This window comes from Taeniopygia guttata, chromosome 26, assembly GCF_048771995.1.
Source record: "Taeniopygia guttata chromosome 26, bTaeGut7.mat, whole genome shotgun sequence".
Classification (NCBI taxonomy): Eukaryota; Metazoa; Chordata; class Aves; order Passeriformes; family Estrildidae; genus Taeniopygia; species Taeniopygia guttata.
This window is the reverse complement of record NC_133051.1, coordinates 52221-74686: the sequence shown is the minus strand read 5'-3', so window position 1 is coordinate 74686 and position 22466 is coordinate 52221. Positions and strand designations below refer to the sequence as shown.

At 42.7% G+C, this 22466-nt stretch overlaps 1 protein-coding gene across 4 annotated transcripts in view; it reads left to right on the top strand.

Annotated features, from left to right (window-relative positions):
* The first annotated feature begins 5722 nt into the window (after positions 1–5722).
* MAGI3 (membrane associated guanylate kinase, WW and PDZ domain containing 3) overlaps positions 5723–22466 on the top strand; it is a 54461-nt gene continuing 37717 nt past the window's right edge. For 3 of the 4 annotated variants that reach the window (XM_030291737.4, XM_012571039.4, XM_041721219.2), the window contains exon 1: positions 5723–6147. In XM_030291737.4, coding sequence (XP_030147597.1) covers positions 5826–6147 — 322 coding nt within the window. In that variant the 5' untranslated portion in view covers positions 5723–5825. Of the gene's footprint in view, positions 6148–9300; positions 9460–22466 lie in introns of all 4 variants that reach the window. The other variant, XM_072918896.1, reaches the window with a different exon arrangement.

The following is a 22466-nucleotide window of genomic DNA, read 5'->3' as shown; positions in this document are numbered from 1 at the left end:
AAGGATTAGTCAGCTGTTCCGCAAAGTTATGTGGCTTGGAAAGTGATTTTCTAATATGCAAACTTCAAAGGAATTTTGAAATCCTGCAGCGTAAGCGAGACAGACAAATGCTAATCCACTGGAGTGCTGCTTAATGGCCTCTTTAATTTTTGTCTTGCTTGGACTTTGTAAGCAGCTGGACATGAAGGCTGCTTGCAATTTGGCTTCCTCTTGTATCCCCCACTCATCAAACATGGATCCCTCTTCCACATAGGTGACAGTGCATGCAGGTATGGCCATGCTCCTATGTCTTTTCCCCAACCTACAGCTATGCATGGACACAAATCCACCTGGGGAGAGTCTCCCCAGGCCCACTGGTGGGTGATCACAGACTCCTGGAATGGTTTGAGTTGGAAGGGACCTAAAAGCTCTGCCAAACCTCCTGCCATGGGTAGGAAACTCTACCACTATCCCAAAAGATGCTGCCTCTAAATTATAACAGTGGGGGTATAATGGTAAACCTATGAAGCTTCTATTAGATCCCATTTACTCCCAAATGGTTCTTTGCAAATAACTTATTAACAAAACCCAGCAATATTAATCAGGCTTTTGCTACAGTGACACGGCTGCTGTACAAACACTGCATGGACAAAAAAGGATCTAGAAAAACACTTTCCCTGTATTTAGAGCAATAAGTGAATAACTGAATTATAATAGGAGAGGAGATCCAGAATTATGGATGTCATAATTTAGTGGGAGGATTTTTGTCTGGCTGATACGGGAGGAAAAAATAACAAAAAAACAATAACATAGTGAAAGGTGTGTCACCAGTGTTCTCAGAGGAACAGTGACATTGGTACATAAGCTCTGGTTCTGAGACTACCTCTGCAATATGCTGAAAACCACGCTGAAAGGGAGGAACCTGATCCAGAACTGGACACAGTGCAGTGGGAAGACAATTTATTTCTCAGTGGATGCTCAGCCATGGCACCTCTCAGCAAGAATGTTGTGGAAATCACAAAAAATAAGGAGACTTTTACATCTCAAGCGTGGGGAGCTCTGGGTGGGTTGCCATGTACAGCCCCAGCCCAAGGGAACTCTGAACCCCAGGTATATATTTTCTCCAAAGTTCTGCCTCTATTGTAGCTACAGCTGGGTTACCTCTGCCTTGAGGTGAACTTTTTTCTGTCAGAGTGTGTTATTCTACTTCCTGTACTAAAATGTAAATTAACTTAAAGCCTTTGTAATCAGCTTATTCAATATGAGCTGTAATTTCAGCAGGGGCTGTAAAAAATGCTCCCTGTAAAACTTTTATCAAAGTTATTTTGTGTCATTATTGCTTTGTGTGATGTGTCTGGATTTTCCAAACAGCAAATAATTCTGCACCTATCTTGGTTCCTTTGATAATATTTTTTATGACAGATCTACTGAGACTCTAGCTGCATTATTAACATTCAAATGAAGAATGGGGACAATCTTTTCTAAATAACTGTGTAAAACCCTCACATGCTACTGCTTAAATACTAATCATGGAAAGACAAGGAATGTATTAATCATATAGCTTTGTACAAGTAATGTAACCAGATCTGCATGAGCTGTTTCTCAGAATAACGAAGGCAGTCCTCCTTATGCTAGGCAAGGCTGATCTGCTCAAATGAGGCTTTCTGGAAGGTTCAAGCAGTTGGAAGACTGACAAAGTGATGAAGTCAGCAATGTCAATAGCAGTCAAAGAAAGGTCATCTGTGTCAGTCTGAAATCACACCTCAAACAACAGGGAGCAATCCCAGGAGAAGGCTGATGCACACACAGGTAACCCTAGTGTTCCGTCCAAATGTAGGGGCAGGGAATGAGACTTGTTTTTCACTTCCTAACACTCCACTGCTCCTCCTTCATCCTCTCTTCTAGAAGTAAAGAGAATTGTTAGTGTGTTGTTGCAGCTCAGACCCCCTCTCCTCTGTCAGTAGGGCTAGTGGAACAGGAGAGGGCAGGACAATACCTCAATCCTCTGTAATTGGTTCCAGTTCACTCAGATATTTCAAGGTGTTTATGAAAGACAAGCTCAGACCTCCTGTGGATGACTCAGGCTGGGAGGAGATGACTGACAGGAGTGGGCATCAACTCTCAAGAAAATTGAGTTTCCTTTTGCATTCTCCAGAAAAGTTTGTGCACAGACACAGACACAGAGGGCTGGAAATGCTGCACTGTAATCTTTGACTGGTCCTCCTTGTTTCCCCAGGCTGCTCAAGCAGCCAATATTCAGTGAAGAGAGAAAGTAACTGCTGAAAAGTAGCAGGAATCAGAGACGAGCTGGGGATTACTTTTATGAGACAGACTGGGACAGGCTTTTGGACCATGCCAGCTATCCCAAATCCCTATGAACAGGGTTATAAAACTAGACAAGGTTGCTGCAGATATTTCATATCCTATTAAAGATGTAAAACCACTGACAGAGAGGAACCACTTACAGATGCTAACTGACTGCTGGTGAAGGAGGCTGACAGCAAGGGGAAGGTCAAACAAAGGATTTTAGTAGGTGAAGATCAGAAACACACCCAAGTGGGGAAAAATGGCTGAATGCATGGTAAAAATTGTAAAATATCACCAAACCAACAGCTTCTGACATTCCTAATAAATGGAGGAATAGCGTATTTTGCCAGTCAGTCCCACATGCAGAGGAGAGCTGGCCTGTGACACCCATTAGCCAGGGTTTTATCCCAGCATAGACCATTCCCAATCATTAAATTTAGAGCTACAAAGTTGATCAAGAGACTGGAGCATCTGTCTTATGAGGAAAGGCTGAGAGAGCTGGGCCTGTTCATCCTCAAGAAAGGGCAACAAAGAGGGGAGCTCATCCATGTCTATAAATGTTTAAAGGAGGGCTGCCAAGAAGACGGACAAGGTTCTGCTTGGTGGTGCCCAACAATAGGACAAGAGGCAATGGGCAGAAACTGATGCACAGGAAGTTCCACCTGAATATGAGGAAGAACTTCTTTATATGTGAGTGACACAACACCGGAACAGATTGTCCAGAGAGGGTGTGGAGTCTCTCTCATTGGAGATGATTAAGGGTCTGTACACAATCCAGTGTCATGTGATCTGGTATGACCCTGGAAGCAGAAAGGTAGGACCAGATGACCCACTGTGGTCCCTTTCAACCTAACACATTCTGTGATGTGTGATTCTTTAATTCAGTAGCAGTGGCTCTGCCACTGGTCCACTGGTCCTGTCACACTTGGTCCTCGCTTCCCAAATTACTCAGTCTTGCTTGCCTCTTTCAGCCATGCACTTTACTGCATTTCTCCAGCCTTGTTTATTCTTCAAAGCACTAAGTTCTATATCTAGACTTAAACACTCCTACATTTAGGTTCTAAATCCAATATGTAGACTTCAAACCCATGCTGTAATTCTGTACAACGTCACTGTGTGACTCTCCCCTCAGTGTTTAACTGGGCCTTTAATCCCCTCTTTGCATTCATTGGCATTGGCAGTGTTTGATCACATCATCTGCATCCCAGAGGAAGTAGTGGAGGGGTATTTGTGTAGGTTGCTTCTTTATTCACAATGACAAGTCCTCTTAGTTCATCTCGTTAATGCAGTGCACATTTCAACCCAAGGTTTGAAGTCTTGGCCAGTGAAAAGACTGAGCTGTAATTTCCTAAGGTGAGGGTTGGACAAACCTTCTGCCTAGGGGGAGGGACAAACTTTCAACCCTTGAGCCAATCGGACACTCATCTCTTCCTTGAGATATCCACACTGTCTACACAGGACTCTGTATATTCTCTGGAACATCTGGCAAACGCTACCATCAGCAGCTCATAAATAACAGCTCATGCCTGATGTCACAATTCCCATGCGAAAAACTGAAGACCTGTTTTAAACAGTGTGACAGTGTCTCTTTTAATGTCCAGTTCACAAGCTTTCAGCCTTTTTGCTTCTATTCTGCAAGCGTGAAATAAAATTTACCTCTGGTGTTTTTTTCCATGCCTGTTGGCAGACAGCCCAGTGTGCCTCAAATAGCAGCGAACACGATGAGCTGAACCTGTGCTTGTAGCATTTGGTTAATGTCCCCAAAACAAGTACGGATTACATTGTTTTACCCCAGCAAGTAAGACTGGTGTTCTTCTGACTTCTTTGGAAACATTCTTGCCTTTTTTTTCGCAAAAGACATAGACTACTAGGCCTTAAAGGTAGACAAGTCTCTAAGAACTGGAAAAGGGAAAATTTCTGGTTGCAGAAGTTACTGGTTTTTGTTACGAGCAGGTTTCTTAGTGGTTTCACTTACTATTTATCGTTGCAAAATTCAGTGTTGAAATCTGATACTTCTAACACACTGTGTTGTCCAGACTGAGGTGAACACAGGGACACAGCAATGGGAACAAAAATCCATTGTTTTACAACTCAGCAAATATTCTTTAGGCTCTGCAGGCACCAGCTTCTTCACTTCCTCCTACAGAAAGGAAACTAGTACTTCAGTCATAGCTCTTTATTTGCAAACAGTGGCAAGGTTATACTTTCTCAGGACTCAGATTTTTTTGCAGCCCTGCTGCTCCTTACAGACTTCAGCCCACTGGGCACAGCTGGAGCCTTCAAGACGCTCCTAAAACATTGTAGACATCATAAGAGATTTGCAGTGAAAATTCAGCCTCTGATTAAGAGAAAAAAATTTGAGGACTGGGCAGTGAATTTTGCAATTTGAACCAGAAAGCTTTCAAAGAATTATTTTCCAGCTTTTATAGCAGTGACACTGATTTTGAATGAACTTTCCTGTGCTTCATACTTTTTAGTGTTTCCTTTACTCAGCAGCTGTGCTGTGCTCCCAAATGCTGGATTGTACATGTCGCATACCTGGTGTGTAATCTGCACCTGGCATGAGTTAATTGCTATGCTGAGTTCTGTGAATCACAGCTAAATAAACAGGCTCATGTGAAGAGAAAACCCACTGGATTTGTGTTTTCCAGTTGAAAAAGTATCTGCATGTCTATATTTAAATTGTTCTGAGTTCTGCTTTGGCCTGAGGTCATCAAACTACTTTGAACCAACTGGTTCCAGTGGCAGTAGCCATGGGAATGCTGGGAATACACAGGAGTGGCGTCTCCGCCTGTCTGATTGTGCAGGCACTAAGTGCAAACATGAGAGCGGATTATGGACACCCCACCTCAGCTCTCACACCTATCTCAAGCCCAGCTGCCAAGTGGGTCTCCGGGCTAAGGGGTGACCCTGGCTGAAGGTAAACTCTTCCTTAGGTGGGAGCTGACTGGGGGCTCTTAGCTGATAAGGCCCTGGCTGAGGGGAGCTCCTGTCTGAGGAGAGATCCTGACAGAGATGCTGGGTGACAGGAGACCCTGCCTGGGATGGGCACTGACTGAGGAACTTCTGGCTGAGGAGAGATCCTGCACGACGCAAGCCCTGGCTGATAGGCCACGCTGCTGCAACGGGCGCTGGCTGGGGAACTCCCGGATGAGGGGGTATCTCGGCCTAGGGGGGCATTGCCTGAGGGGCTCTTTCCGGGAGAGTAGGACACACCCGGAACGTGCCGCAGCTCCTAGGGGGTCCAGGCGGAGCCAGGTCTAAGCCCCCTACATGCCCCAGCTCGGCCTGGCCCCGCACCGCTCGGCCTGTGACCAGCAGCCCCGACCCAGGGCCGCGTCCAGGGGGCGGCGGGGCGCGGCAGGCCAGGAGGGGCGCGGTCAGCGAGGGAGGCAGGGCGCGGCGGAGACGGGAAGAGCGGAGCCTGGCGGGGAGGGGCCGGCGGGGCGGCGTGGGGCGGGGCGGCAGTCGGGCGGCAGCCGCGGCCGGGGCGGGAGCGGCGGCAGCGCGGGGTGGGTAGGGTCGCCCCGTGTTGCGGCATGTCCAAGACGCTGCGGAAGAAGCGGCACTGGCTGAGCAAGGTGCAGGAGTGCGTGGTGTCCTGGGGCGGCCCAGCGGGCCCCGACCCCGATCTGCTGCGCGGCGGCGCCGAGCGCGGCGAGTTCCCGTACCTGGCGGGCCGGCTGCCCGCGGGCGGCGAGGGCTCGCCGGGCCCCGCGCTGCTCTCGGGCAAGGCGCCGGCGCCGGGGGACGTGCTGCTGGAGGTGAACGGTACGCCGGTGAGCGGCCTCACGCACCGCGACACGCTAGCCGTGGTGCGGCACTTCAGGGAGCCCGTGCGCCTCAAGACCGTGCGCCCAGGTGAGCGCCCTCCACCGCCGAGCTGGACCGAGGCCCTCCCGCCGCCGCCCAGCCGGCCGCGCGTAGGCCCGGCCGCGCCGGCGCCCTGCGGGGCGGCGGGAGGGCCGCGGCGGAAAGCTGCGCCCGGAGACAACCGGGGGGAATCCGGGGCGCGGGTGCCCCGCTGGGAAAGTTTCCGCGGGTTCGGGAAGGCGCCGCTGCCGAGAGGGGTGATGCAAGGCAGGAGGCGGTCCCGCAGTCTCGGGGCGGCCTCAGGACGGTGCTCTCTCCCCAGTCCCGTCCCGGTGGCCTCTCCCGAGGGTCCGCTCCCCGTCCGGAATGCCCAGCTTCGCGCCGCTGCGATGCAGCGTTTGTGCGGGTGTGACCCTCGCGGGGCTCCGGGTGACTCAATGGCCCCTGGAGGGTCTGGTGCCTGCGTCCTCCTCTCGGAGGTGCAGGAGGTGCTTTCCGTGGTGTTTACATAATCCGCTGCTTGCAGAGGTCGAGGGTGGGTGGGGAATGGCCGCGATGGAGCACCAGAGTGCCATCGTTTCATCCTCTTAGTTTCCCACTTGGCAGAGATAAAAGCCCTGAGAACAAACGCCGGCTGTTATTTTTTCCACATATTTGTATTATTTTTGAGTACACTTCAATTAGCTAATACTTATCGTAAGATCATATTTATCAACGTGCCTGTTAAATGTCAGAGTAATGCTGAATAGTGGCACTTGCAGCTGCATGAGTTAATTCATGAGCTCCAGAGGTACCTTCTGCTTTCTTGGTCAGGCAACCCAGATGTGAGCCTGCTGCCTTATAAGAAGGTGTCTTGGGAAAAGCTATTTTTCTCTGAATCTCAATGGATATCAGTATTTCTATGATTAGGGTCTATAATATTTCTTCTAGTGCTTCTTTGCTGAACACTTGTCTTGTTCTTATTTGGTAACTGCTGGGTGCTCTTTGACTTCATGTAATATGTATTTTAAGTCGGGTTTCCCTGTTTGACCACTAATGGAAAGTCATGTTCCATATAGAGATTGTGCTGTTGGTCCTGATTCATACAACTCACTAAATTAAAGCAACAATCAAAAAAAAAAAAAAAAAAAAAAAAAAAAAAAAAAAAAGAAACAGACACACATCTTAGCAGCCTGGTAGGTTTTGAAAAAGGTCTTTATTTACAAAATTGAAAGTCCTTTCTGAAGGGAGAAAATGGAAAAGAAAAAACAGCTGTAAGTTAGATGTGAGGTAAGAGGATTTTAAAAAGAGGGACAAATTGTTTAAGATAGAAAATAATCTCTTTTTAAAAGAGAAAGCTTGTGAAAGATGAAATTATAGTTCATAGGGATTTCTTGTATTTCCTATGGAGGGAAATAGGAGTATTCTTGTGCTGGGAATGTCTTAACAGCGATATCAAACTGTCAAAACTGGCAAAAAAGATTTAGAAGAAATTGCTGGAATTAGCAATAGAAAATGGCAAGAGCTAGATGATTTTCATGAGGACTTCCAGGTATCAACAGTAGTGCATTACCTGTTCCTTAAATTCTGGGTGGTGTGAAAGGGAGAGGAGTGGGGAGTGTAGAGTACTGATAAGAAAAGCGTCCAGAAGATCAACAGAGGCTGGTTGGTGATTCCAGCAAGTTGATTAAAATTTGAGTTTTAGAAGAGAAGGAGAACACTGGGCATGTGAACCAATACCACTTAATGAGGAGAGTGGACTGCTTTCACTGGCTGGTTTAATCAAATCCGAGTATTTTGGTGAGGTGGATTTTCAAGCAGGCTTTCAGTAAGGTATCACTGACTTGGATGAGGCTCTTGCTGAGTGAGCATGGTGTGGCAGTGTAGCTGCCAAAATAGAAGAGCGGAATTCTCCTGTGGCTTAGTAACTGGTTAAAACAGAGGAATGGTTTTTTCAACAGAAGAAAACTGCTGCTGGAGTCTTGTAAGGACCTGCGCTGTTTAGCATAGTCATCCAGAGCTTGTAAACCCGATGCGGGTGAGTTGTACAAAGAGAAATAGCATTTTTGTGCTGATTTTATATAACTTTTGGAACAGATCACACAAAATCTTCAGAACCAGCAATTTTTCCCATACTGGAGCATATGTACCACATCAGTTGATTTTTGTAGTCATTTTCTCAGATTTAGTGTCCTTGAATACAGTATTTTAAAACATACTGGGTTTTGGTTGTTTTTTGCAAGGCTGCCACAGCTGCGCAGTGGCAGTTTTCCAGTCAGGGTATATGTAATTAGGGACGTTGTTGACAAGGCATTCTCTGTGAAGACCTATGACTTTGAATTTGGCTTCCCTTTTGATCCAGAGCTATCCAAACCTGCCAAGTTTTGGAAGGCGTCTGGGAAGGTGCATGGGACCATGCAGGTGGTAGAGATGAAGGGAGTGAGGGCCAGGAGCTGGTGGTCCCTGGTAAGCACATAATACGTCTGAAATCTCAAAGATATGTAATTGTGTTACTGCATTTCAAGGTCCTGTGTTTCATGATTTTTCTCAGTCAAAACTGAAACTATCATTTGAAAGGCATGGAGTGCTCTGCCAGCAGACCTTTGTGTGCCCCATGGCTCTTCAGGCTTGGGTTCTATTGGGACAGAAGTCTGAGGGAACCCAGTGTCGGGGACTGACACTGAGGGATTTGTCTCCTTGAATCGGAATCGTAGGGTGTTTTTAAGGTCTCGATGCCCACAATCTGCCTGTGCATTTTAAAGGGTGAGTTTGGTGCTCCATCTTCCAGGTGAAGTCTGTGCAGGTGACCTGGTGACTTTGAACAGCAGGATCAGAACTGTTTTAGTTCAAGTCATAATATAGTTACTCCTTCATTAAAAGGCAGTAACAGCTTTAGTTGACAGTAGTAAAATCTGTGATACTTCTTGCAAGCTCATAGAAAATTTAAAATGCTGTTTAGGCTTGTTTAATAAGACGCTTGAAGGATATGAATGTTAATTTGAACGCCATCTGTTAACTGCACATCACAAACGACGGACCATTTTGTTGATTAAGGAATTTGTCCTTCCCATTCTTGTCCTATCTTTATGACAGAATTACAAAATCAGCCAGGCTGGAAAAGACCTTTGAGATCATGAAGTCCAACCTATGACCTAACAGCATCTTGTCAACCAATGCCATGGCACTAAGTGCTATTTCCAGTGTTTTCTTATACACCTTCAGGGACAGTGACTCCACCACTCCTTGGGCAGTCCGTTCCAACGCCCAATCACCTGTTCTGTGAAGATGTTCTTCCTAATGTCCAACCTGATTAGCTGAGGAAGGAGAACAAGACCAGTGTGCCAGGGCTGAGTATCATGTTCCGCATGAGGATGGTCTCAGGTATGTGCAGACTAGCCAGAAAATCTACAGGTCTGTTATCGATAGGGATTGACTCAGCATAGTCTGTGGAAAGCCAGTGTTGAGTATTCTGCCAGTGGCACTTGGGACTAATGCTGCGATTTAAGCTGTCTAAATAAAACTTAAATTCTAGACGAACTTTGAGATGATAACCATACCTCTTTTTATGTGTAGTTCATTATCATCATCTTGATTAGATGAGCAAACATACAGAGAGCTAGGGCAGCTTCCCAGTCCAGTGGGATATCTGTATGGATGTGCACGCAAGCTGCCAGGGGCCAGCCCATCCTAATGAGTCCATTTGTATTTTAGCCATGCTTGGGTAGTGCTGGTTTTCAGCTAATTGCCTGCTTACATGCATTCAAACGATGGCTGCTGTGTGCTCAAGGACCTTCCCTGTCTGGCATTACTTGGATTAGGGCATTAGCCTTGTAACTGGCCAGTGCTGCTGCAGTGTCTTCTATTTCCATTAGTGAAATAGAATGTTCTAGTCATATCCATGGTATTTGAGTGCTAGGTTCATCCTCTATAGGATAACCTACTTTCCTTCCAGAACCTGAAAGGAGCCTACAAGAAAGATGGATGGTTTTGGATGCACAAGTTGTGATAATGGGATAAGGGAATGGATTCAAACTGTAAGAGAGTAGGTTTAGATTAGGTATCAGGAAAAAATTCTTTACTGTGAAGCTGGTGAGGCATTGAAACAAGTTGTCCAGCGACACTGTGGCTGTCCCATCCCTGGAAGTGTTCAAGGACAGGTTGGACAGAGCTTGGAGAAATGTGGTTTAGGCATAGATGGTCTTTAAGGTTCCTACCAACCCAAACTAGTCTGTGATTCTGTGATTACGTAAAATCTATGGTTGCATGCATATTCAAGGTCCCTGAGCAACCTGATCTAGGGGTGGTATCGCTGCCTGTGGTGGGAGGATTGAAGCTGGATGAAAAGTGTACTTCGGACTTAATTTTTTTTTCAGTGCTCCTGAAGCTGTTAAACTGTGATTTCCTATAGATTTGTTTCAGAGTCTCTGTTCAACTATGGCTGGAGCTCTTCCTCCAGCTGTTGTATTTATTTTATGTCTCCAGTCAGGATTGCCTGGCCTCTGGTGAGTGTCAGTTTGTGCTTTGATTTTTTTTTCTTTCCCCAGTGGAACACATGGAGGACATCCCAGCTCATACTGACAGAACTGATGTGATCTTTTTCCAGTCCTTCATGGAGTTTCCAATGGGTTCATTACACCCTAGTGCAAAGTGGATGTGTGTTGCTGCTCTGTGTGCACTCAACCATTGTCTGCGGTTTTGCGATGTGATGCCTCTAAGTGCCTCAGATGTCTTGCTTTATTTGAATTACAGAGCATTAGTGCTGAGGATGAGAGGACTGACAGGTGGATGTACTCTTACAAAACTGATTTTTTTAAGTCTGTGGCCTTACCTTCCCAAAGAGCTTTCCTGATCAAAATCTAACAGATGCTTACAAGAAGACAACTTATTGCTGGATCAAGTTTTTTCACATGACTGTGATGAATCCCTAATGCCTGGATCCCTAATGTCTCTAATTCCAGCAGGAATTAATGGCAATGTTTTGACTCGGTTTGTGCATGGTGAGGGGTCCTTTCTCTGCAGCAGAATGAATGAAAATGGTGACAAATCCAGTGACTTAGAGCAGGATTCAGCACTTGAGACACAATATTTGAAGCCAAGTATCTGAGGTTCATTTACATATCCTCTTGTGCTTAAGGTAGGCACAAAGCCTTCATGTGGGGGTAAACATTTGCATGTGTAGCAATTAATGCAGAGAGGAGGGCGAGTCACACTCCCTGATGGTTTTCACAAAATTGGATGAATTCTAAAGGTGCCATGTTGAAACAGAGATCAGAGTACATACACTAGGATAATTTTGTCTCTCAGAGGAAAGGCATTACCCTAGTTCTGTGTTTCTGTGGAAGCTGGCAGTGGTCTATGGTGGAAGAGAGGAGTGTGTTATTCAGGAAGCCTGAGGACCTGTGCATCCAGCTCAGGTCCCACAGCCCTTTGTGGGTGTTGAGTAGAGGCTACTGAGTGCTGCTGTGGAAAATTGCCCTCCCTGCTTGAGAGTTAGTGGTGAACTGACCCGTTCTGGACTGCAGAAGAAAGGTTGAGTCATTTGATCATGCTATGAGAAACCCAGGTCTGCTGTAATGAATTGAGGTATCCCAGTTTCATCAGATGTTGCTGTCTTGAAAAAGAAAACTGAAGGGGAAATGCTTTCTGCTGGAGGCTGTTCTCTCTCTAAAACTATCCTGTATCAGTTTTGGAGCTGCCTTGCACAAAAAGCTTGCACCTTAAATGTATGGATGCAGAGGACTGTTAAGTGCTAATACCACTGGGTATTAGGATGTTCATGTAATTTATAATCTTGCTTCTAATATTGCTCTTTATATAAATGTACTCTTAACCAAGACCTTAATGCCTTTCCCTTTCACATACTTCCTTGTTTAAATTCTACTGTGATGAGTGCTGTGGTAATGACTGCAGCAACAATGCCATCTAATGATTCTGCTTTTTCTTGGTGTGGTCCTTTCTGATGATGAGGAGACCTCATGTGGCTTTTGCGACTAAACTGTGGTTTTTTGTTCCCTTCAGGAGAACAGTTTTCTTCTCTGTTTTGATCCTTGATGTTTCTCAGGAGAGACCCTGTAGGATAGTGCATTTATCTGGAACTCGTGATGGGGCAGGTGGTGCTGTTTGTGTTCTCTAAACCCACCTCTTTGGGTCCCCTGTTCTAGGGGAATCAGATTTTCACCGGGACTGTACAGTCAAGCACTTGTATTTCAGATATTCCTGGAAAGAACTGTCCTTGTGCAGGTAGACAGTTTCAATTGAAATTCTTCCATACATGTTTATGTTGTGTTTTTACTGAGCTCCCGCCAACCTTAGGTGTCCATGCCAGCAGAGATCTTGCTTAAAATCTCTGAAGAGTAATTTTGCTGCTGCTCTGCAATGGCAGGGTTTTTTTTTTTTATCTGTGAATGAAGTCAAGAATGAACTAAAGATGAACCTTTATTAGAAGTCATTACTTCAACAGTAGATTTCATCTAAATGACTTTTGTCTAGGTATGACTTTTCAATTCTTGTCTGGATTTAATGAAATGCTACTCAGTTGTAGAAAATGGCTGTGGTTTATCTCAGAAGATACAATATCCTTAATTTTTTCAAGGAAGTTTCATTTTGCTTTGATAAAACAAAGACACTTTGAAACTAAACTCTTTTTGAAAACTTCCTTAAGTAAGCAAGTGATGCTCATATAACTTGCAATGCACTGTGCTATTTTATTACTGAAGCATCTGCTTCAAGTTATTTTTCAGCTGCAAAACTTAAAAAAAAAAGAATCTTAAAATGTGACGAGGATTGTACATTCAAATTGACAGGTGAAAAAATTAGTCTAGTTTTCCTTATTTTCCTGTATTTTAAGATATTTAAATTCATTCTTCTAGTTCTTGTTTTTAATTCACAATTCTTCCTTTTAAGAAATATCTTCTTGTGTTCATGGGCTGTTAGTTAAATTGCTTCTTGTTTCCTGAGTGGGAACAATTTTCTTCTTCAAAGCAACCGTATTCTTGAGAATACTAGATTTGAATTCAGTAAAATAGGAGCTCTTTGTATTTGTGAGTCAATTCCTTATGTAGTTCTGCTGAACAGGTGAGAGGAAAAATGCAGTAGGAAGATTGCAGACTTGTGTTGATCTGTTACATCATCACAAAAATAAGAATTACTGGTAATTTGTCATCTCTGTTGTTAATTGGTGTTTGAATTTGTGTTAAATTGATCTTTTTTTGGGCCCTCTGTGGGTCATGGTGGAAATGGGATCTTCTCCCAGACGCTATTTCAGCAGAAGTTGGATAACATGGCTTCCAGTCTGATCAGCTTTTAAAGCAGGAGCAAGTACTTTAGGTGGAAAGGGTAGTATCTTAGGAAGAGTGTTTGTCAAGGAGACTCTAAAGGCACTGATTGTAAGAAGAGGGTTGTAAAACCTGTGTAAAGGTGTCCCCAGTTGTTTGAGGTGCAGATGCAAGTAGTTGCACACAGCCGTGTTCTGCCATTTGTCGAGGTGCAGCTTTTAATATGAAACTCAATCACAGCAAGCTTTTGTTCAGGCTTATATCACTGTGCTTATGCAACCTGTTAAGGCAATAGTTTAGTGTGGAAATGTGATTCTGTTTGCAAAGCACAGTCAGGTTGTTAGTTGTAATTCTGACAGGAAGCTTTTAAAGTGTGTTCTCAGGGCTACGTTTAAAAAATATTGCTTAAAGCTGCTTTTCAATATGTATTATTGTCAAGCCTGTAATTTTTTATGAGTTGGTGATTGTTCTCAGTTGAATGCAACTTCTTCAAATTGAAAATCCTTGGTGTGTTTACTACTCAGCCTGTATCACACTTTGCTCACTGAATAGTGTAGTTCATATAACTTGATTAATTGTAAGTTATTTTCTTGAGATACAGTTAAAAAGTGAAATAATTTAAGTTCAGAGTTGATGTGTCTCTTCAGTTACTTGTGAAAAAAAAAAGTAAAGCTTGAATTGTAATTCTATCAGATCATGGTGCACTTGAATGGTGGTTCTTACTGTGTTCTACTACAGTGCTGTTTTATTATTACCTTTGGTAATAAATACAATCAGCCTGGCAGCTGGTGACTGATGAATATGGATTGGGAATGCTATATCAATATCAGCAGTATTCTGGATTTTGGAGTCTGGAAATGCATTTTCTATCAAAATGGTAATGAAGTATTCTCTCGAAAAGGTGGTAGAGGCAATTAATAAGGTTAATTTAATGTGATTGTGTGAATTGTCAGTTAGTATTTCTCTTCTTACATCCAGTGCATTCGGAGCTAGTGAAGATGAAATCCAGACTAGTTTGCCCTGATGTGAGAGCCTAACAAAATGTGAGTAAAGCCACAGTTGAAGTAGTACAAAACTGGGCTGGTTTGGTAAGTCTGTGACTATCCATGACTGTCTCTGTCACTGGTGGGAGAAGCTGGAACCATCACGGCTCTCTCAGCATCCTCCAGCCAAGGTGGGAGCAGGGCACAGTGGCAGAAACACCAGTGTTGTGTTTAGGTAGAAGAAACATATTAAAAGTATCTCTTTCATGTTGATGAAAGAACAGATGAGAGAAAAAATTCTCTTTGAGGTAGCTGCTTAATTACTGTTGGATACAGTGAGGTAGTTTATTAAATTAAGTTGTTAGTGGAAGTACTGTTAGGTTAGAAAGTGTTTTTTCCTCTGGAGCAGTAACTTCCAGCTTGTTTGTCTGAATTTTCCAGTGTCACCAAGTTTTTTGTGGCAAACTTAAGCCTGCTTGAAATCTGTCTGCTCCTCCTAAATGTTTCATTAACACAGTAGGGGTCACTTGGGGCATCTCAGTCTTCAGTGGCCTCAAGCTGGGATCAACTGCTGCATGGTATCTGACAGTGCTGCGGCTTCAGGCGAATGACCAAAAACATTCCCAGAAATAAATTTATAATATGGGGTTTAAGGTATTTGAGTAGGTCTTAGATTATTTGCAAATATGTCTGTCTTAGTTCATGAAATCAGGCAACTGGGTGAATCCAAATAATTAAATGAGTTTTAATTCTTGGTATTCTAAGAAAAAAATTACATGAGTTTGGTTTTAGTATAAAGAACATAGTCTTGTAAGTCATTGAGAATGAAATTCCTGTGGTGGTTAAGACTGCTAGTAAAAGTTATAAAGAAATAGACAAAGCAGCAGATAGACAACTTTGTGCTTTTCTTTGTGTGATGTTTTTCACAAAGTTAACTTAAAGATAAGAAAATGAAGTATGTATTTGAGCATGGTCTAGTGGAAGGTGTCCTTGCCTATGGCAGGGGGTGGAGCTGGATGAGCTTTAAGGTCCCTTCTGACCCAAACACTTTTGGGATTCTATGATGTGATCTTTAGAGGCTGGGTGGTTTGCTGTCTAGTTTAATAATCCCTGTAAAAGTATAGTGTCTCTTCAGCAGTTGCTTTAGTTTAGTCAGACTTTAGGAAAAAGCACACATGGTGTTTTGGGTGTGCGCTGTGGGTTCTGGACACACAACATCTATCAGGGGAGGGATGTTCAGCATACAGCTTAGTGAGTCTGAGCAGGAAAATCACTCACTTAAATCTCTCTAAAACTAAAAACTAATTGAAACACAAAGCACAAGTGCCTGTTTTCATATAAGATTTCGTTTTCCCTGCAGGAGTTTTTGGAAGATCACAGCAAAAGTGTAACTGAAGCAGAAGTGAGGGCCATGTGCTGTGTCTGGCACGTTTCTGGTGTTTGTGCAGCTGGTTTTGCCTACCGGCTTTGTCCTGCAGCTGAGTATAGAGGTGCATGTATGTAACTTCTTCTTTTGCTGACATTTTTAAAAACCAAAGCATAAACCCATTGGTAAATTATTTGAACTTGGTGTAAGCCGATATGCTGATTAAATACTTCCCTCCTCTAAATTATTTCTATGAAAAATCTGTGAAATGTTTCTATGATTTTAATTCTATGGATTTAAAAATTATTTTGACACAATTTTTTTTCCCAAATAGACAACAATAACACCCAAACCACTTAAGCCATCCCCCTCTTTGAGATTTCATTGCCCGGAGATGCAACTTTGCCTGATGTTTATACATGAGGTTTGCCATGACCTTGTTGCAGCAAGAAGCAGCAGAGTGTGCTGGTACTATTCATTAAATGCAAGAGGATTAACATCCAGTTTATTTCCTCTAAAACCACAGAACTATCAGGAAATAACTAAGCCTTAAAGTTTTAGGTTTGTAGAAATGATTTCCTCCTAATGCATGTACGTGGTGGGGGGGCAGTGGAGGAATTTCAGAATCCTGTTATGTAAAAGAGAGGCAGAGTCCTGGGAATTAAGTTTAATGGCTTGTTTCATCCTTTATTGCTCTAAAGAATTCCTCAAAAATCAGCTGACCAAAAGTACCAGGGAAGTATTTTTACCTCCGTTTGCTGCAACTGTTATCTCTCAGTAATTTCACTAATCTTCTTTTCAGTGAGATTAGATTGGAAATGCTTTGGTGCAGGGAGGACTTGTTTGTGAAAATTGCTTGGGTGCCATTGAGGAAAAGTACCAGTAAGTAATCAAATGTGGTGTTCCAGTGCTAAGCAATGTATTGAGAGATGTAGTGCCTTGGCTTTCCTTCTGGTTGACAATGCTTCCTTGGAAGATGATGTTTGGAATGTGAACTTCAATGAATTGTATTTGGCATATTAAAAAAAAAAATACTCATGACATAAGTTTGACAACGAAATTGCTGTGGTTTTCTTTCATAGCAAGTGTTGGTCCCTGTTTAAAATAAAATCCCACTAAAAAAAAAAAAAAAATAAAAAAAAAAAAAAAATTGGTCTATCCCAGTCTATACTATGATGATTCTGTGGTTCTATGACTTAAGATCTGACATATTCAGATGCCACTTATGCGTGTACTTTTTGTTTTAAGTGGCAATAATATACCATATAGACAACTAAAATATTTTTAAATGCATTCCCTACTAGATAAGGTATGAACTCTGGATGGGTGTGTGCAGCTGGGGTTTAAACCGTGCAGAACAGCTGAGGTAATAGCTTGTGCTGTGTCCTCTTATACATTTTGAAAAAGGAAAATATTTATGTCCTTGACACATCTGGGTACTATTATTAAACCCTATTTAGTGGTTTATTTACAGGCAGCAGGAAAACAGTTTTACTCAGTCCAGGCCTGAAGTATTGGTCATGTTGTGGAATTACGGACTACACAACTTGACTCTAAATTGCACACTTTCCTCTCTGCCCTAGTTACTCATTCTAAAAAAAACTAATCCTATGGATTTTATTTCGCTCTCTGTAGGTCCACAGTGAGTAATTACTTTTCCTTGGTGAAGGTAGAGATGCTGGAAAAGTTTAATTAATGCTCATTAGGAGAAGCTGCTAGTACCTAAAGGAATTCATTAGGGCAGGATTCGTAATGTTCATCAGGATAGCAAATAAATGCAGTGAAGTGAATGTTATTTACACTGTACCGTGTGGTATATTTTTCTGTTCTGCAAAATGTTTCAGTATATGTGGGTCTTCCACAGCCAAGGATGTCTTTTAACCCCTTTAAAGGGTCCAGATTCAAAATGAAGTTTGGGTTTCTAGCGTAAATCTCTTAAATCTCCTGTCACTTTGTCAATATGGAATTGAGGAACTTAGCAGAAAAGTTACGTATGTTGGCTCAGCTATAAGGTACCACACTGGGAGCGCTTTACTATGACTTCATTTGGGTGACTGAATGGCCTTATTCATTTAAATACTTAATGTTATCTTTCCGCCATAGTAAATAGCTTGCAGAAGGTGTCTGAGAGCGTGGTGACAACTTGTTTTGTGCCCCAGGGCCCCTTCGTGGTGCCAACAGCAGTGCAGAAATAACATCACCTGTAAGCTGACGTGCAGGTTTGGGTGTCTTGATTTGGAAATAACCTTGAACTACCCTCCCAGAGCAGCCCAGAGAGCAGGTGAGATGCCCTGTGGCCACAGTTCAGGTTGGCCTTTAGTGTCTCCCCATTGGTGGATGTTGGTCAGATCTGGTGGGTTCAAGGTCTTCTCTGGGTTTATTTAAAATCAAGTTGTGGTTTGAACTTGAAGCTACAATTGTTTGTAAATCAGAGGTAGGTATTTTTATTGTTGAAACAATGTTCTTAGCACATTTTTTAAAAAGTTATTTGCACAGCTCATTTCCAGCTGTTAGCTGTCTGACAGTGGAGCTGGCAGCTGCCTCGTAAAGAAGCATTGGAAGCATTCGTGTTACTCCAGCATTTCCTTATCTGAAACACTGAGAATTGGAACTCCGTGGATACTGGAAAACTCTGTTCCCATGCTGTGATTTGCATAGCTTTAATAGATTTTGCAACAGTCAGATTTTAGCACCAATTCTGTAACAAAATACAGGCGAGACAGGTGTGTCTGGTATGAAGCAGGAGGTTATTTACTTTCTCTGGCCTTTGCAGAGGGAGGGAACCTGAAATGAGGGAGCATGAAAACTGTTGTGTAGATGAGCCCCTGTTTAAACTGTGGTGTTAGACACTGCTTAAAATGGAGTTATTTATATCAGACATTGGGGGCCAGTTGGGGGCAGTGGAGGATGGGATCTTCAGGGTATTCATTAACCTTTTCATCAGTCTGTATTTGTACACAAGGGCGGCTAGCCGTGTCCACAGGGAAGTTGCAAAGTTCAGAACTACCAATTGTTCTCTCAGTGAAAAGTACACTAAAAATAGGATAGTCTTCCATTCAGACATCAAAACCTGATCTCTAATGTGAAGTGTCATGCTGTAGGAATAGTAAAAAAGCTTTTACATGAGAAGTTCTTTGTGTGAGCTGTTTCTTACAGTGAGTGAAATGCAGCAAAAAGGACTTGAGTCACTTTCTGCTTTATTGAATTACCTTTTGGGTGGCAGAAAATTTGTTTGAAATCTTTATTTATTGTCTTTTGGCAAATATGTATGATTTTTTCCTATTTGAACTATGCTCTTAAGAGGTCTGCTGCTCTTCCTGGTGTGGGGCTGCGGAGGTGTTGAATATTAAGGAAATGGCAAAGACAGAAACAGTGTTTTCAAAAAAATCACCCAGTTCTTTGACAGAACTTGGTGTTATCTAAAGAATTTGAAATTGGGACATGAAAACTGAGTGCTTGCTTCAGACTACAGTGATCTGAAAAGATTCAGCATTTGTTGTTACCTGGCAGTCTAAGTTTTAAATGCTGAATGCAAGGCTTTTCTTGAATTCTAAATGCAAAGTGCAAGGCTTTTCTTATTTAATGAATAAGCGGATATAAAAATAAAATCTGCTTTTTGAGGTAACAATATGCATCTGGTTCAAACACAGAGAATACAAGCAATGACTGGAAACTTAGCTGGACCTCAGTGCTGTGGCAAATTATGTTGAGGAACAGAGGAGATCTGGAATTTTGCTGTGCAAAGACTATTCTTAACCTGCATGCTGGACTTGCACTGTTACTTTTTAAAGTAACAAATTATGCAGTTGACCCTCTTCAGTCACAGCCTGCTGGCACCCTAAACCTTCCGGGTGCTCTGTGCTGGGCAGGTGAGGATGTGCTGCATACACAACACAGCTTTGGGTTCACCTGATTGCTCTTACTGTCTCTGGGAAAGCCTCATTAAGTCTCTTAATAAGAATTTAAACTGGCAGGTAAATACAAGCTAATCTCTATTTCATCCCATAATTTATTTGAACAGCGGGATGTCTGTTTCCTTTTCTTTGCTGTTGCTGTAGAGCTGCCAATGGGGACTGAACAATGAATTTGGGAATTTAAATGGATTTATTTAGTAACAATCAAGTGCTTGCTGTGTAATTGCTGACTGATTCTGACTCGATATGAAGAGTAAAATTGGGAAGGATCTTGACTACATTCCAGTTGCAGTTTTGTGAGGTGATTAACGTGGTAAGGACAGGTGCCTACTGTCAGATTTGCCCAATGTAATTTTTATGCTTGTAGGTGCAGGATGGGTTTTCATCACCTAGCTGAATGTTTTATTTCATTGGTCAGTTGATATATAACATATACTGGTATTCAGACAAAAATGTAACCTTTTTAAAACTCTTGCCTTCAGGTTCATGTGTGTCCTGGAAGTGAGGAGAAAAGGGAGTGTTTTGAAAAAGAACCAGCTGCTGTGGTAACAAGCTCTGTGCTCTAGTGATTGTGGAGCATTTCAGAGAGATTACTGCAGAATTTACATGGTCAGACAAGGATGATAGGAAAGGAATGATGCAATAAATATAGGAACAAACTCTGTGCTGTTAGTTTGGGTGTTCCTGTTGGGGTGCACAGCCATAGCTGCCTTCTGGTTGATTTGGCTTTGCCTTCAAAGCTGTCTCTTTATTTGAAGTGCTTTCTTACAAGGATTCCATTTCTGTGTCATTCTTGAATTTAGTGAGCTCTTTAAGGAAATACAAATGACTCCAGCCTTTGGAGACAGCTTCATACAGGTGCTGGTTGGTGAGTTTCCCTAGTGGAATGCATTGCAGTCTGAATCATTGAAACTTCTGTTATTGTAACTGAGGTCTCTTTCTCTCTCGTGACCTAGACAACATTATTATTTTGCTTACAACATTCACCTTGTGCCAAACATGGTTGCGCAAATGTTAAGTTATAGAATTGTGTAATTGTTAAGGGTGGAAAAGACCTTTAAGGTCACCAAGTCCAGCCATCAACCAGCACCACAAAAACATGTCCTCAAGTGCTAAATCAACATGTTTTTTAAACACCTCCAGGGATGGTGACTCCAGCAGTTCCCTGGACAGTCTTAATTGAAACAACGCAACTGGTGCAAATTGATCACTGAATTTAATGGCATATCAGCCAGACAGTTGTCACAGACATGTGCTGGGGAGCAGTTGTTTGCTGCCCTGTTCTCTAGACTTTGATTCTTGTTCACTGCTGAAATGTTTATTTTGTCATTTTTTTGTACTTGGAGAAGGGCTAGTAGGTGTCTTTGAAGCTGGCCACGAGTGGTTGTACCATTTGTACCCTGCAGGATTTTCTAAAATCAGATGGTTTATGTTTTTGAAGTGTGTTAGTACATGGATTGTGCTGAAAATCCTTGAGTGAAAATGAAGTTACTGTGGATTTGTTGCCTGTGCTCTTTTTCTTTGCTTTGAGTAGTTCTAGTTTATTGTATAGAGCAGTGGAAGAAGTTTGCTCTGAAGTTAAAAATAATTGGAAATACAGCTGTGGTGTTCCCTACGTGGAATGATCTCTCCATAGGTGAGGAAATACTAACATATGCCAGCTAGAGCTGAATCCGTTATACAATTGACTACTGAAAGAGCAAGGTTTCTGTTAATGTTCATTAAATTCTGATTATGAAAATCAAATATATCATTTTAATGAATAGGTTATTTGTCCATTTTTAATCTGCCAATCTCTTGATGCAGGTGTTCTGAACACTTTATTGCAGAAGTATTTCTTGAAAGAAGATCATCATATTGCTGTTATAATTGGGGTGGTTGTGTGCATGGCCAGGAGTTGGACTTCATGATCCTTGTTGGTCCCTTTCAGCTCAGGATATTCTATGATTCTGTGAGTTGGCTATTAATATGAAGGTTTATGTTTTCATAGCTGTTGGTTACCAGCTTCTTTTTCCACATACTGACGTCCTCTGTTGAGACATTTCTGTTGCTAACTACAGATAGATAAGAAAAAGAAATGCTGAGAAACAGATGTTGCAAGACCAAGTACCCAGCTGTGTGCTAACAAAATGAATCTCATGGTGATTAGTTAACAATTCCTTGGCAGAGGCATATGCAAAATAGTAAACACAGCATGCGGAAATAATAATATTAATTTAGACAGAAAAAGCAGAAATTTCTGAACATTAAACATTGGCAGCATCAGTTCAACCACCTGTCTTCCTGAAGAGCTGACTGTATTGTGGTAAGTCAAACCAAGGTCGTCGCTCAAGCTGATTTTAGAACTGGTTTTAGACATGTTTTTCTGCAAACTGGTGATGGGGAAGTGCATGGGTTTTCAACTTAAATGCTTCATCAGTAATGAGGAGGAGTCTGTCGCCTTCAGCTGGCTGGGTTTGTTAGAAACTCCAGTTACTGGCTGTGAACAAGCTGTGGCTGTCAGTAGGATCCTGCACCATTCCCAGACATGCTTTGGAGCTCATCAGTCAGCACCTCTGGTATATTTGTGCCAGGTTGGCTGCTGTGACCTGGGTTCCTGCAGGGAAGGGCTGTGATGGGATGTGCCAGCACTGCCTGGGCAAGTCCAGCATGCTTGTACTTTATTGTAGCAGGGATTCCTGTTGGGTAATAATTAGCATTGACTCCATGACTGCAGAAGGCTGATCAATCGCTTTATTTTACTATACTATATTACACTATACTAAAAACTATACTACTACTACACTATATAAAAACCTGTAAACCTTGCAGTCAGTCCCGACACAGCGTGGTTCCAGTTGGTCAAATAAAA